Here is a 14216-nt window from a genome sequence, read left to right on the forward strand (position 1 = left end):
AAAGACAGGTCAATTAATAATATTGACAATTTATACAAATTATCGGCTATAAACAAGACACAAGCTAAGCATATTAAAAAATTCCTAGCTATATGAGCAGAACGTGCTTACAGATATTTATATAGAATCAATTAAATATAGAAGACAAAATAATTATTTCACAGATTTGAATAACACATTAAATAAACTTGATTATATGTATACATGTATGCATGTATTATGTAACTATATAACCATATATCTTTCCCCAAGAGAATTAAAATTTTTTGTTAGTATTTACAACATGGATCAAGTAATTGACTGCCAAAATCTCCGTAACTAGAGAATTACATGTTACGTTGTCTTATAATAAAAACTAAAAAAAAATAACAAAAATCAAACACAAATATCCAATGACTAGGTGTGCAGAGAATATACACCTGGATAGCTGTTGGCTTGAAGAGGAAGAGGAAAGAAAAAATTATCTAGAAGCCAATGAAAAGAACATTTTATGTCAAAATCTAAGTTTTTAAGAAAACTAAGTGTTTTAAGGGCATTAGAGCTAGAAATAGAAAAGAAAGAGGACATATTAAGGAATTTAGTTCTTGTTTCATGAAATTAGAAAATTCCAGATAACCTTTAAAAATTTACAAACAAAACTTGTTAAGAAAACAAGAAAAAAAGTGGAAAGGATATTTTGATCCAAAAGCCCCCCTCCCCTTTTTTTGAGAAGACCTATGATATAGGAAAACCCTTTGTGAGACTAAAATAGAAAAAAAAATCACTTAAGGATAGTAATGGAAAAGAAAATAGAACTTCTCACAAGGGAAATTACAGATTATAAGGATCAAATGCAACTCTATGACAACACATTTGTAGGAAAATATCAAGTATCAAAACGAACTTCTCTCAAATCACTATGTTGAAGTCTTGCTTCTTTCTAACAGTCACCTTTCCTTGGTCCAGTATTTCTTTTGAAACATTAGTACTGTCAATTAGATTAAAAGGTGTTCTAGTCTTTGAGCCAAGTTCTCTGCAGATTGAAAAATTAAGAATTTATACTATGTAGCCATACAGCTGTGGTTTAACTCTTAGTTCTACTGTTTATTTAGCTGTATGACTTTAGGCAAATTACTTGACTTTTCTGTGCTTTATTTTCCTCCTCTATTATTAAAGATGATGAGGCTGATCACAGTAATTGCCTAATAGGTTTGATCTTCAGACTAAATAGGTAATGCACAAAGCAAACAATTAGTAGGGGATTGACACAGTGAGAGATGTTAGTCATTATTTTGTCTTTCATTTTGTTTCTTTATCCAACAAATATTTTTGAACAACCGTCTCTGATTCCACTTTATTGTAGGTATTGGGACTATCGATGTAAATAAGAAGAGTACCTACCTTTATCAAGTTTACATGCTACTACTATGCAAGAGAGATGGTAATCATAATATTATAATTTCAAAGAGTGACAAGATCATTGGTTTACTGTGTGGTGCTTTGTATTCAGTAAATATGGTTTATTGTTTAGTTATACATAATACAATGTTAATTTTTATTATAACCTCTAGTTTACGTGTGAGATGATAAATATTGCAAAAAGCCTATGCTTTATCAAGGAAGACTTAGTTAGGCTTGAATCTTACTTAGCTGTGCTTTATATTTACTTTTAGTCAAGTTTATTTAATATTTACACTTTAGTTTACCTATCTGTAGACTGTGGATGATAATAGCTCTCTCTCAGCACTGTGATGAGATTCAGTAAATTACATGCCATATTGTGTGTGGCTAAAAACATGCAAGTTTCCTCTTCCCGTCCCCCTCTTTATTCATATCTTACCTCTCTTTGGTTCACTTTTATTTACTTCTTTTTTTGTTTTTTTCTTTCACTTTTTCCTTAAAAATTTTTTTTCCTCTCTGGGAGTATGGTATTTATAAACTGGTACACATTTGAAAGTAATCATAATGAGTTACATATTTTGTTTTAAAAAATTCTAATGTCTTACAGATAAAACAGAAACAGTGCAATGGAATGGGAAAATCAAACCATTCTGGTGGAATTCTTCTTAAAGGGGCTTTCTGGTTACCCAAGGCTTGAGCTACTCTTTTTTGTGCTAATCTTAATAATGTATGTTGTCATCCTTCTGGGCAATGGCACTCTTATTTTAATCAGCATCTTGGACTCCCACCTTCACACCCCTATGTACTTCTTCCTGGGGAACCTCTCCTTCTTGGACATCTGCTACACCACCACCTCCATTCCCTCCACGCTGGTGAGCTTCCTCTCAGAGAGAAAGACCATCTCCTTCTCTGGCTGTGCGGTGCAGATGTTCCTTGGCCTGGCCATGGGGACAACAGAGTGTGTGCTCCTGGGCATGATGGCCTTTGACCGGTATGTGGCTATCTGCAACCCCCTCAGATACCCTGTCATCATGAGCAAAGATTCCTTTGTGCCCATGGCAGCTGGGTCCTGGATCATAGGAGTCATCAACTCTGCAGTACAAACTGTGTTTGTAGTACGATTGCCTTTCTGTAGGAATAACGTCATCAATCACTTCTCCTGTGAAATTCTGGCTGTCATGAAACTAGCCTGTGCTGACATCTCAGGCAATGAGTTCATCATGCTTGTGGCCACAACACTGTTTATATTGACACCACTGTTATTAATCATTATCTCTTATACATTAATCATTATCAGCATCCTCAAAATTCGCTCTTCTGAGGGGAGAAGCAAAGTCTTCTCCACCTGCTCAGCCCACCTGACTGTGGTGATAATATTCTATGGAACCATTCTCTTCATGTACATGAAGCCCAAGTCTACAGAGACACTTAATTCAGTTGAGCTGGATGCTACTGACAAACTTATCTCTATGTTCTATGGGGTTATGACACCCATGATGAATCCTTTAATCTATAGTCTTAGGAACAAGGATGTGAAGGAGGCAGTTAAACACCTACTGAGAAGAAATGTGTTTAACAAGTAAATTGGAAAGGGACCAGTAATTTTTATAATCGCAATGTGGAAATCAATTAGAGAAACCGAAGAGCCAAACAGATAGATTCTTGCAGCTATGTCAAATTCATCTCTCAAAGCTCTCAAGCTCTCAAGTATTACTTGGGTGCAGTCATAATGAAAATAAGTAAATAAATGTCCATGTTTTAGGAGTCGATTGTAGTTTGTTCTTGTTCTTGTTGTTGAAGAGCTTGATTTTAAGGGCAAGTAGAGGGGTTGTGTAATAATGAGAGAGATTTCCAGACAGGAAAAAGTTAAGCTTGTATTAAAATCCTTAAAATGTTTTTTTTTAAATAACATTATTTCCAAAACCAATTTCATGCTTTATTACTTTCTTTATAAGACAAAATGAAAATTGGTTTCAGATTTTTAAAACTCAGTTAAAATTAAGAATTTACAGTACTGTGATTACTAGAAGAATCTGATTTAGTTGGAGTCTATTCAGATACGTAATGCTGATTCTCCTCTGTCTATGTAGCTGTATAATATAAAACCTTTTGGTTCTAGAACAGTATTATATTTTTAAAAATTTTTGTTCTCTCCACCTATGAGGCATTAAGTTATTATTATTTTCTGCTTTCAACATATCCACTTTGACAACCTTTTTCCCAAAGATCTTCTGATATATCAGCTTGACTGCTTTGAACTTGGAACCTAATACCTAATTTTTGAAGCCACTTGAAAATTAAAAAGTAAATAAGTTCTGAGTGAACTATCCACAGATGAAAGTAGAGCTGTATCTTTTCCTTTGTCCCATTGGCTCTCTAACCATGAAGTATGTTGCTGATCCAAAAGGAATTCTGTTAACTAGGGAATGGTGGATCTACCTTTAGATGGTTTTTACATATGATTTTTATTTGGGATTTGTATTTTTTTGTTCTGTTATGGTAACCTTCAGCTTTAAAAAATATTTACTTTTTATCATTTTATTTTTCCTAATCTCAATTGCACACTTTAAATATTGTGTTAGATTTTACTATTCAATATTTCATCTTTTTTCTTTCCTGCTATCATATTATCCTCAGAATTTTTTTATTTAAAAATTTAAGTAAGTTAGTTTATGTGTCTTTTATAATTTCAGAACACTTTAAGGTATTAAGTTAATTAGTTTTATTCTTTTGTTTAATTGCTTTAGTTTTTAAATGCTGCTTAAAACCCCACATTATTTAAGTATTCATTTTTATTTAGATTTAAAAATATTCTTGGCTTTCTGTTTTATCCTTTAATGTTTTTAAGTCTTGTGTTTATTTTTAATTGTAAGGTAGAGATTTATTTCCCCCTAACAGTTCAGAAAGAGGCAGCAGTGAGCATTTTATAGGACACCACACCACAAAGAGAAATGACTCCTTTATTTCATTGTCATGCTACTTCTTTTTTTTTTTAAAGATTTTATTTATTTGGCAGACATAGATCACAAGTTGGCAGAGAGGCAGAGAGGAGGAAGCAGGCTCCCTGCTGAGCAAAGAGCCTGATGCGGGACTCGATCCCAGGACCCTGAGATCATGACCTGAGCCAAAGGCAGAGGCTTTAACCCACTGAGCCACCCAGGTGCCCTGTCATGCTACTTCTATCTCAGTCTCCTTGAATCTTTTAGTTCTCTTCCTAATTATTTTCTGAGAATAGTTCCCAAGAAATATGAGAGAACCACAAGTTCTAGATCCTTCCTATACCCTATATCTAACTAACAATAACAAAAAGACCTAAGACTTAAGTGACTTCTTGGAATTGTGTACTTTCTGAAACTATATGGGGAATAAAATGTTTTCAATTTCTCCAGTACATAAAGCCAACAGCATTTTTCTCAAACCACAAGCTCTCAGCATTTCCGAGGAGGTCGTGAATATTTGATTGACAAAGTACAGTAGAGGTTTTATGTAACAGGTTCACAGTCTGATACACTTCAAATATATTTATTCCTAAGGTGGAGTTCTTGGGAATTTCTTTCCAGAAAGGTCATAGATATTATTTTTTGTGTCACTCCTTTGCATTACTTTCTTTCATCATGATGCTTAATAAGAAGCTAGCTAGAACCCGGTTTATCCAAGTAAGACTTAAAAAAATGGAATCAGAGATTTCAAAAAATGGAGTCAATATTGTTTCACTGATTCATGATTGGATTGTTGAATTTAGACCTGGTCATTCTGAAGCTGCCCAGAAGTGCTAGGAGACTAGCAATTTTTTAACTTTAGCTGACTTTCTTAGGAGACAATAATGTGCCATTCAGAGGGAGATAGACAGCTGAAAGGTGACTGAATGAGAGTGTTTAGAGACTACTGCTTGTGGCTGATCTCTTGTTCCACAGCACTATTTCGGCTTCAGGGACCGTCATTTCTGCCTGTTCTTCGTTGTCATCAATGTTGATGCAGTTCTTGGTCAGTTTGTTTCTTCCCATGCATGGATGTATATTCCCTTCATTCACTGAAATATAGCTAGCTCTGGGCTTCTTTTTACTAACTGAAAGTTTGAGGAAGATATAAAGGAATGACACTGTAGAAAAGAAAAAAAGAAAAACCCTAATTAGACTTCAGATTTCACTGTTCCTGCCCTCCACCGTGAGCTTTCATAAAGATTCTGTATCACCCAATTCTTTCCTTAGTCCCTTGTCTCCTGTTATGTTAATAGGGTTTACTGTGTCTAAGATTAGAATTATATCTTTAATTTATTATCACCCTGAGTCCCAGAAAAGCACAATATCTGCCCAAAGATTGTTTCTGCAGCCTAACACCATGAATTTAGATTTGGACTTTGGAAGACATCAAGTTCAGACCAAAGCTTAAGTAGTTGCTGTAGGCCAGGGCACAAACAGAACATAATGCCTGCTGTCTTGCTTTCCCCCCAACCCATGAAACATCTTGTGTCTTGGAGCATGATGGCCCTAATAAAACCAACCTTGAAATGATGACCAGATATCTCTATTTGCTCAGAATTAGTCTACTTAACACCAGTTTCCCTGGTGTAATTAGTAATAATTCCCCCTTTCATTGCCAAGTAGCCTAATTTAGATGACCTAATATATGAACACCCTAAAAGTAGGGCCTATTAGAAGCAGCAGGACCATCAGATTCCAGGGAAGTGATAGGAATAGTAGAACATAACATTGTGATGGCTGCGTCCTGAGGTAGACAAGGTGAACCCACAATAGCACATGGGAGATAACTCCCAAGGACTCTTCAAATTAAATGGGTGGTTCTTTCATAAAATTCAGTTGTCACTGAAAAATTGCTTAATATCCACCTATACAACTTTATCTGGATTGTGGACTTTCTTTCAGACAATAATTCACTACAATGATTATTATTTCTGGTAACTCCTTGTTAGGATAATAAAACTCTTATCATGTATTTATAAAAAATGTTTGCCCTTTTCATTTTTATTATGGAAGGACTGGCAACCAATTCATCTACAATGATATGTGACCACTGAATAACAAAAAAATGAGTGTCCAAAACAAAGCAACTTTGTGTTTTCCCATTGGAACATTAGCTTTTTCATCAGAAGATCACTCTTATTGGCTTTGCCTCTTATGAGGTTAGAAATGTGTGGGAAATCTTTTAAACCTTTTAAACTTTGCCCTGTTATTCATATTTAGCATTAAGTATTAAAATATAATGGAGTAATATCTATAGGAAAATAGGAAAAATTTCATATACTTCCCTATTCACCATCATTGCTAAAGATTCAGTAGTTCTTTTAACATAAAATTGCTTGATGGTCATACATCTACACATGGGTTTTCATTTGTTCTATTTGTACCTCTCATTGCTTAGAGACATTTCTTTTTTTTTTAATTAAAAAAATTTTTTTAATAAACATATAATGTATTACAAGCCCCAGGGGTAAGGTCTGTGAATCACCATGTTTACACACTTCACAGCACTTACCATAGCTCATACCCTCCCCAATGTCCATAACCCAACCACCCTCTCCCTACCCCTTTCCCCCCTGCCACCCTCAGTTTGTTTTGTGACATTAAGAGTCTCTTATGGTTTGTATCCCTCCCGATTTCATCTTGTTTCAATTATTCTTTTCCTACCCCCCAACCCTCACCCCCGCCGTTGCATCCCCACTTCCTCATATCAGGGAGATCATATGATAGTTGAGACATTTCTTTTTCAAGATTTTATTTGTTTGACAGAGAGATAAAGCACAAGCAGGGAGAGTGGCAGTCAAGGGAGAGGAAGAGGAAGGAGCAGGCTCCCTGTGTGAAGCAAGGAGCCCTGCTCAAACCCTGGGTCCTGGGATCATGACCTGAGCTAAAGACAGATGCTTAACCTACTGAGCCTCCCAGACACCCCTAGAGACATTTTTTTAAAATAAGACATCCTTGATATTCCCCTTGCTAATGGCCTTTAAGTCCATGAAAGATTTTCCTGTTATTTTTAAAGGAAAATAACTTGGCCTCTTCAAAAATGAGATGTCATTTGTGATTCTATAAGTTCTGAGGTAGCTTGAAAATGTCAAGGTGTGTTTGCCATGACTTTGAAAAGACTGACATTAAAAGTCATACTTTCTGCTTACCATTAGATTGGGGAAAATGAATTTCTGGGATTTTTTATAAGTCAGAAAAAATGTACTTATTTAATATAATCTTGAGTTATCACATCCATGAAATATCTTGACTTCAGAAGGATAAGAAGTTTCTCAAGTTTCTGTGAATGGGATATTGTCTCTTTTAGGTTACCTTGAGACTTGGGGAAACCATGTCCTGTACAAGAAATGAATGTTGAGGGAAGATCAACTAAAGCAACAAGTAAACAAAATTTTTTTCTGGCCAAATTTCCCCATGTGTCAAAAAAGAAGATTACTTTGAACAGGTGTAGATTTGTGTCTATAGCTTGCTTGATACTCACATTGGTCTGAAACATAAATATGTTAAGCGTTTAGCTGTTGTTGCAGTTGAGAATTGCAATTGCAAATTGCTACTGCAATTTTGGTGGAATGTTTAATAATTTAATATCCATACTTATTGAGAAGTATAGGTGTGCTCATTTTTAGATGTTTGGATTCAGGTAGAAGGCATGCCAGTCTATCATTAACAACAGTGTCTCAACAAGTGCAGATCAGAGCAGTTTCTCATCTTTTCTGGAAATAGCTTTATCCTCAGGTATAGTTTTTTCACCTTACTTTTTTTTTTTTTTTTCTGAGAGAGAGAGAGATCACAAGTAGGCAGAGAGGCAGGCAGAGAAAAGAGGGGAAAGCAGGCTCCCTGCTAAGCAGAAAGCCCGATGCAGGACTCCATCCCAGGACCCTGAGATCATGACCTGAGCCAAAGGCAGAGGCTTAACTCAATGAGCCACCCAGGTGCCCCCACCTTAAGTTTTTAAATAAGCACTGTGTGAAGGCGCATTAACTGGACCCCAGGCAGAAAGTAGCTTGGCATATAGAGTCATCAGGACAATTGACCCAGTCTGAGGTAAAATATGTGGAGCTTTCTAGTAAATTCCTGCGTCTCTATCAACTGGACACAAGTAATTCTGTCCCAGAATCTGCTCATATTGCAGGTCTACTGGCTAGATAAGATCTACACAGATACTCTATTATAATGATATTTTCCACAATTTAGTTTTTTTTCCAATTTATTTATTTTCAGAAAAACATTATTCATTATTTTTTCACCACACCCAGTGCTCCATGCAAGCCGTGCCCTCTATAATACCCACCACCTGGTACCCCTACCTCCCACCCCCCCGCCACTTCAAACCCCTCAGACAATTTACTTTGAAATTTGTTTATTTGCTTTACATCCGTTAGACATCACAGAGTGACAGTTTTTTTTTTTAAAAGACTGTATTTATTTATTGGACAGAGAGAGAGATCATAAGTAGGCCGAGAAGCAGGCAGAGAGAGAGCGGGAGAAGCAGGCTCCCTGCTGAGCAGAGAGCCCGATGTGGGACTCGATCCCAGGACCCTGAGATCATGACCTGAGCAGAAGGCAGAGGCTTAACCTTCTGAGCTACCCAGGAACCCCTAAAGGTTTGTTTTTTTTTTTTAAAGATTTTATTTATTTATTTGACAGAGAGAGAGATCACAAGTAGCCAGAGAGAGGGGGAAGCAGGCTCCCTGCTAAGCAGAGAGCCCTGTGTGGGGCTCGGCTCAATCCCAGGACCCTGAAATCATGACCTGAGACTTAACCCACTGAGCCACCCAGGTGCCCCGACAGTTTTTTTTTTTTTTTAACTTACTTTTATTCTCTTTTGTTCTGTTTCACTAAAATCATTAGAAATACATTTCACAGGATTCCTGGGAGCTCATTGATACTCTGTAGTAAGAAAATGAACTTTATATTGTTATAGTATTTAGAATTAGAAATATTTTATGTCTTATGTAATCTGTGTTATAGGAGGAATCTTAATTTTTCAGTAATCAAAACCTAGTTTTAAGTAGTCCACAGCCATTTTTAAGTACCAATACATTTTTCAAATAAAATTCTCTCATTTTGCCTTATTTTTCTCAGCTCCTTAATGTGACATTATAATAGTACTAGAATTCATAATCAGTACTAAAAGTAATGATAAATGATATGAATAATGAAAACAAATCTACTATTATTTATGAATCACACTATATGTATATAGAATACTCAAATGGTCTACAAACTTTGGAATTAGTAAGTGAATTTAATGTGAACTCTACTTCATTAAATATTTAAAAAATATTATAGAAAAGTGAATTTACCAATATTCCTAAATATAAGTTTAGGATAAAAAATTACATAGCAATAATAAAAAAGTAAAAAAAAAAGAGTTTAAAGCATAATTTATAATAGCATCAATAATATAAAAATATATGAATAAATCTAATATACTATGTGTAAGACACTTATACAGGAAGAATCAATACATTATTGAGAGAAATTTAAAAAGATCTAAATTGATGGATTAGAAGATGAAATAGTATAAAGATGTCAATTCTCTCTAAATTGAAATGTAGGTTCAAGGCAATCCCAATCAAAACTCCAGCAGGTATATTGTGAAAATTGTAAAGCAGATGCTAAAATACATGGTGCCAACACCAGCCAATCCATCCATAAAGAAGAAATCATTTAGAAGGCCCAAATCAAGTCTTACTATAGAGCTATAGCTAACAAGACAATGCAATATTGGTGCAAGGATAGGAAAAATAGACTAACGGAACAAAACAAGAAGCTCAGAACAGATCCAAACATTATGATCAATTAGTTTATGTAAAAAATGACACTGCAGTAAGACAGGGAGCTTTTCAATAAAATTATGTTGAGTCAAATAGTGTGCATATAGTAAAAAATAAATCTTGCCCTTGTCTCATACTATACACAAAGATTAACTCTAGATGTATTGTGTATCTCAGTATGAAAGGTAAAAATGTAAAGCTTCTAGAAAGGAAGGTAAGAGGCTTGGGCTTACCAAGATATTTTCCTATTGGATAAAAATGGGGTAGACAAGTGAATAAAATTATGATTCTTTCAAGAAAGATAAAGACCAGGTGAGTTGGTGTTGAATAGGCAATGACACCATTTATTACTCCTTCAGTCTCACATTGCTACAACCATATAGAATAATAAACAATCATAAAATCTCAGTGACATAGCAAACTAAGCATTTACTAAAGTCGATGAGACACCTGGAGCCAGGTGTTCTCAACTAGATTATCTTAATATCTCAAATCAGCTGTGAATTGGTTTATTGATTGTTTTTGGACTCACTCATTTGTTGGAGATGACTGACTGCTGGCTCAAAAGGGAAGCCTTGGCTGTTTGCAACTGAAGCAACTCAGTTCTGTTTAATGTTCATCTTATACTCCAGTTGGCTAATTTGGACATATTTTCATGATAGTAGCAGAGACGGAAAAGAGAAGAATAACCTAATTATGCAAGCGCTTTACAAGTGTCTGCTTGCATTATATTTGCTAATGCTCTATGATCAAATCATGTCACATGTGTAGGGCTAAAATCAGAGTAAAGAATTGGGGTCATTAATGCCATTAATATACCACAATTGTATAAGATTACTTAACTAATCATTAGTTGAGCTGAGGTTTAATACCCAACTCTTTAAGTCTAGTATTTTTTCCAAAGCACTATTCCTTCAAAGATTACTATATAATCTTTATAAAATTGTAAACACTGTGCTAGAAACTTTGCCTATTCAAGGGCATTTGATAGTAATAAATTATTTGATTGATCAGTGCTCTCTCTTTGTGGCCATTTAAAAGCTCAGTGAGGATGTTTCATCTTCTATTTCTCAGATAACTGAAATATTTGGGAGATATTTCTGAAAATAAATCGATCACTTTACAAGCTGAGGCCATATAGGCAGGCATTTCTATGATTCTTATTTGCAATGTTTGCTGTGTAATTCAAGGGCAGTCTGCAGAAGGAATAGGCAAATAGTCTCCTCCAATTTTGCTTGCATGAATGCTGCTTAACCCAATATTATTTCCATAACTTGAAATAATTTAAAATTTTTTTACCTTTTTTTTTTGGTTCCCAATTAGTTAATGGAATTTGAAGAGGCATACCCTAGAGAACCAGAAAGTTTCTTAACTTATTTATATTTCAGAATCACAACACTAAATTGTTAAGGGAGTTGGTAAGTCCCTAATAGCAATGGAAGCTTTAATAGTCTTAGATCCAGGGGTAACCCTTTGGAAGTTTTGGGGAGCAGATCATAGGTGGTGATTTTGGCAGAACAAATCTTTATGTTGTTATTTTTCTTAAGAAATTGTTTTGATATTTTTAATTAACAGAAGCTTGTATGTTGAGAACTTGTGAATCAGGCAAGATTCGGGTTGATTTTTTGCAAACCAAGACCATCCACATCCTTTTTCATTGCGATTGTCTGAATAAAAATACCTCTGTACAACTCACTCTAATATAGTTTATCATGGAATATTGTCCTAATTACAAAAATCAGATTCTTTTACTTTTTTGAGCACTGCACCCAAGATTCACAAGAAAGACCATGCTGGAGATCAACTTTAAATATTGAAGCATGCATTAATCAAAAAGGAAGATGCTTATCACATGTGCTAAGGTATATGAGCGTAGACATTATCCATCTCTTTATGTATCCTCAGATTTATAAAACGTATTAATGGGTCTCAGCCAGGCCAGGAAACCTGAAGAGAGATATTTACTCTAAAAAGAAGTACTAGTTGGTAGGAAAAATAGAGTTGAAATGAGTCCTGAATATGGGATAGGACTTTTGGCTTTATGCTCTCAATTTTCTCATTTACCTCAGATAAGTCATTAAATGGCTTCAAGCATCCATCAACTTTAATATAAGAGGATTGGATTAGAACTCTTGAGTCTGTTCTGGCTCTGACATTTAGAAAGAAAGAGAGGAGTTTGTTAGAAATCATTTAATTATCTTAGCACTGGTATTGGTAATCATTTTAAAGAAAGTATCTCAATAAAAGGACAAGATAGGTGAGACTCTTAAAAGGATACGAGACAAGGGAATGAGTGCAGACTCAATCTGCATGAGAAAAAGAGACGTCCTTGTTTTATTTATGAGAGAGAGGGCAAGAGAGTGGTAAAGAAAAAAAAAAAAAAAGGCAAGAGGAGCCAGGGCTAGAGCAAGAAAATTGGGTGGGGATGGGGAAAAACAATCGAGAAAGCCTCAGTGGAAGTGGTGGTGTGTGTTGACCAAAGTGGACAAAACAGCAGAAATGTCATAACCTTTCTGGAAATACTCAATAAAGTGTTTCATATTAGTCCATGGTTGGGGGTTGAAATTCCAATAGATTATAAAGAAGGCACTAATTTTTTTCTTTTCTTTCTTTCTTTCTTTTTTTTTTTTTATCTGAGGCAGTATAAACCGGCACTCAGCCAGCATACAGGCAATTGTAGTTCTGGAAAGCAGGGAGACCATGAAATGATAAACTCTTTGTGATTCTCATGAAATTGAGGTGGTGGAGGGAGAGTTTAAAACAAGTTAATTTGGAATTATCATCCTCCTGGTATAGATTAGACAACTGAGGTTCAAAGAAGCCAAGTGATTTATCTAATTGTGTGTGCTTAGAAGAAGTATGGTTGGATTTAGAGTCCAAGTCTCATACTTAGAGACAGTGCTCTAAAACCCTACAGAGGATGATTGTTTGGAAGCATTACAGGCTCTTCTAAGAGTACAAGTGGTCTTCCCCTTCCCCACCTCCCTCACTCTGTATCAAATATTTAAAGCTAAGAGCTCATCATTTTTGTTTCTTAAATTAATAAGTTTCTTTAATGTTACAGATAAGAGTCTAGATATAAATGACAAGTTGAGAAATCTTTAGGCTTTTAGGTTGACATGGAGAACTGTAGGAAAATGTACTTATTTGAATATGTATCAAAAACTTTCCAAGTTCAAGACAGTGGTGTGTTATTAAAAATCTTAAATGTGAGTTATTACCTTGCTAGTATTATGGGGGAGCAAGCTCTTGAGAATTCCCTCCGAGCAGGGGTGGGAGCAATTGGGATGTGCCTATCTGGCTACAGTTTGCTGTGATATACTAGAGTACTGTAAGTATGTACAAAGAAGGAAGCTGTACTTGAGACAGTGGCATACAGTTTTGATGACTGAATAAATACTCATGGAAGACAAGATTGGAGCTGGGGAGAAAGGCCACTCAATGGAGACAAACTGTTGATTAAAGACTTAAAAATAAAAAAAACCCAGCATGTAAGTATGAGGGGCTACATGCTGGTTGTTGTTTCAGACAAAGTGTGGAGGGAGTGTTGGGAGATGAGAAATAGGGAGAAGTAGATAATGATGAGGATATGACGCTTGAATACTTGTGATTGATTTCCTTTGAACGCCACTTGTAGGACAGTGGTATTTAAACACATCTCCATATGTGTCCAGTTGTGAGACATATCACAAGTAATTTGAATTGCAACATAAAATACTCAACTTCGAAAATTATTTTGTTTCTAAGTTTGAGTTCAGGATTATTCCATGCTTTCATGAAGATGGATATCAGGTGGTACTATAGTGGCCGGATGCATGTTTATCTTCTATTTATATTCCTTAGTTACAGCATATTCATCTGTTATATTATACTATTAGCAGGTTTATGAAATGCAACTAAATCCTTCCTCAGTGTAGCTTTTACAAAAATTTTTTGTTTCCCCAGAAAATCTCCTATGGTCCTTACCTCAATTAAATCTAATGCATTTTTTGATTAAACTAAGTATCAAAATAGGTCACTGAGCAGCATCCCTAACATAGAGTTAGGATTCTTACTCTCTGTGTTCTCTCAGTGC

At 35.3% G+C, this 14216-nt stretch overlaps 1 protein-coding gene across 1 annotated transcript; it reads left to right on the forward strand.

The window, feature by feature from the left end:
- Window positions 1–2006: 2006 nt before the first annotated feature.
- LOC122916880 (olfactory receptor 13C2) lies at window positions 2007–2963 on the forward strand. The gene has a single exon (XM_044264269.1). The coding sequence runs from the start codon at window positions 2007–2009 to the stop codon at window positions 2961–2963; it is 957 nt and encodes a 318-aa protein (XP_044120204.1).
- Window positions 2964–14216: the final 11253 nt, after the last annotated feature.

Source organism: Neovison vison, chromosome 9 (assembly GCF_020171115.1).
Source record: "Neovison vison isolate M4711 chromosome 9, ASM_NN_V1, whole genome shotgun sequence".
In the NCBI taxonomy this organism is placed as follows: domain Eukaryota; kingdom Metazoa; phylum Chordata; class Mammalia; order Carnivora; family Mustelidae; genus Neogale; species Neogale vison.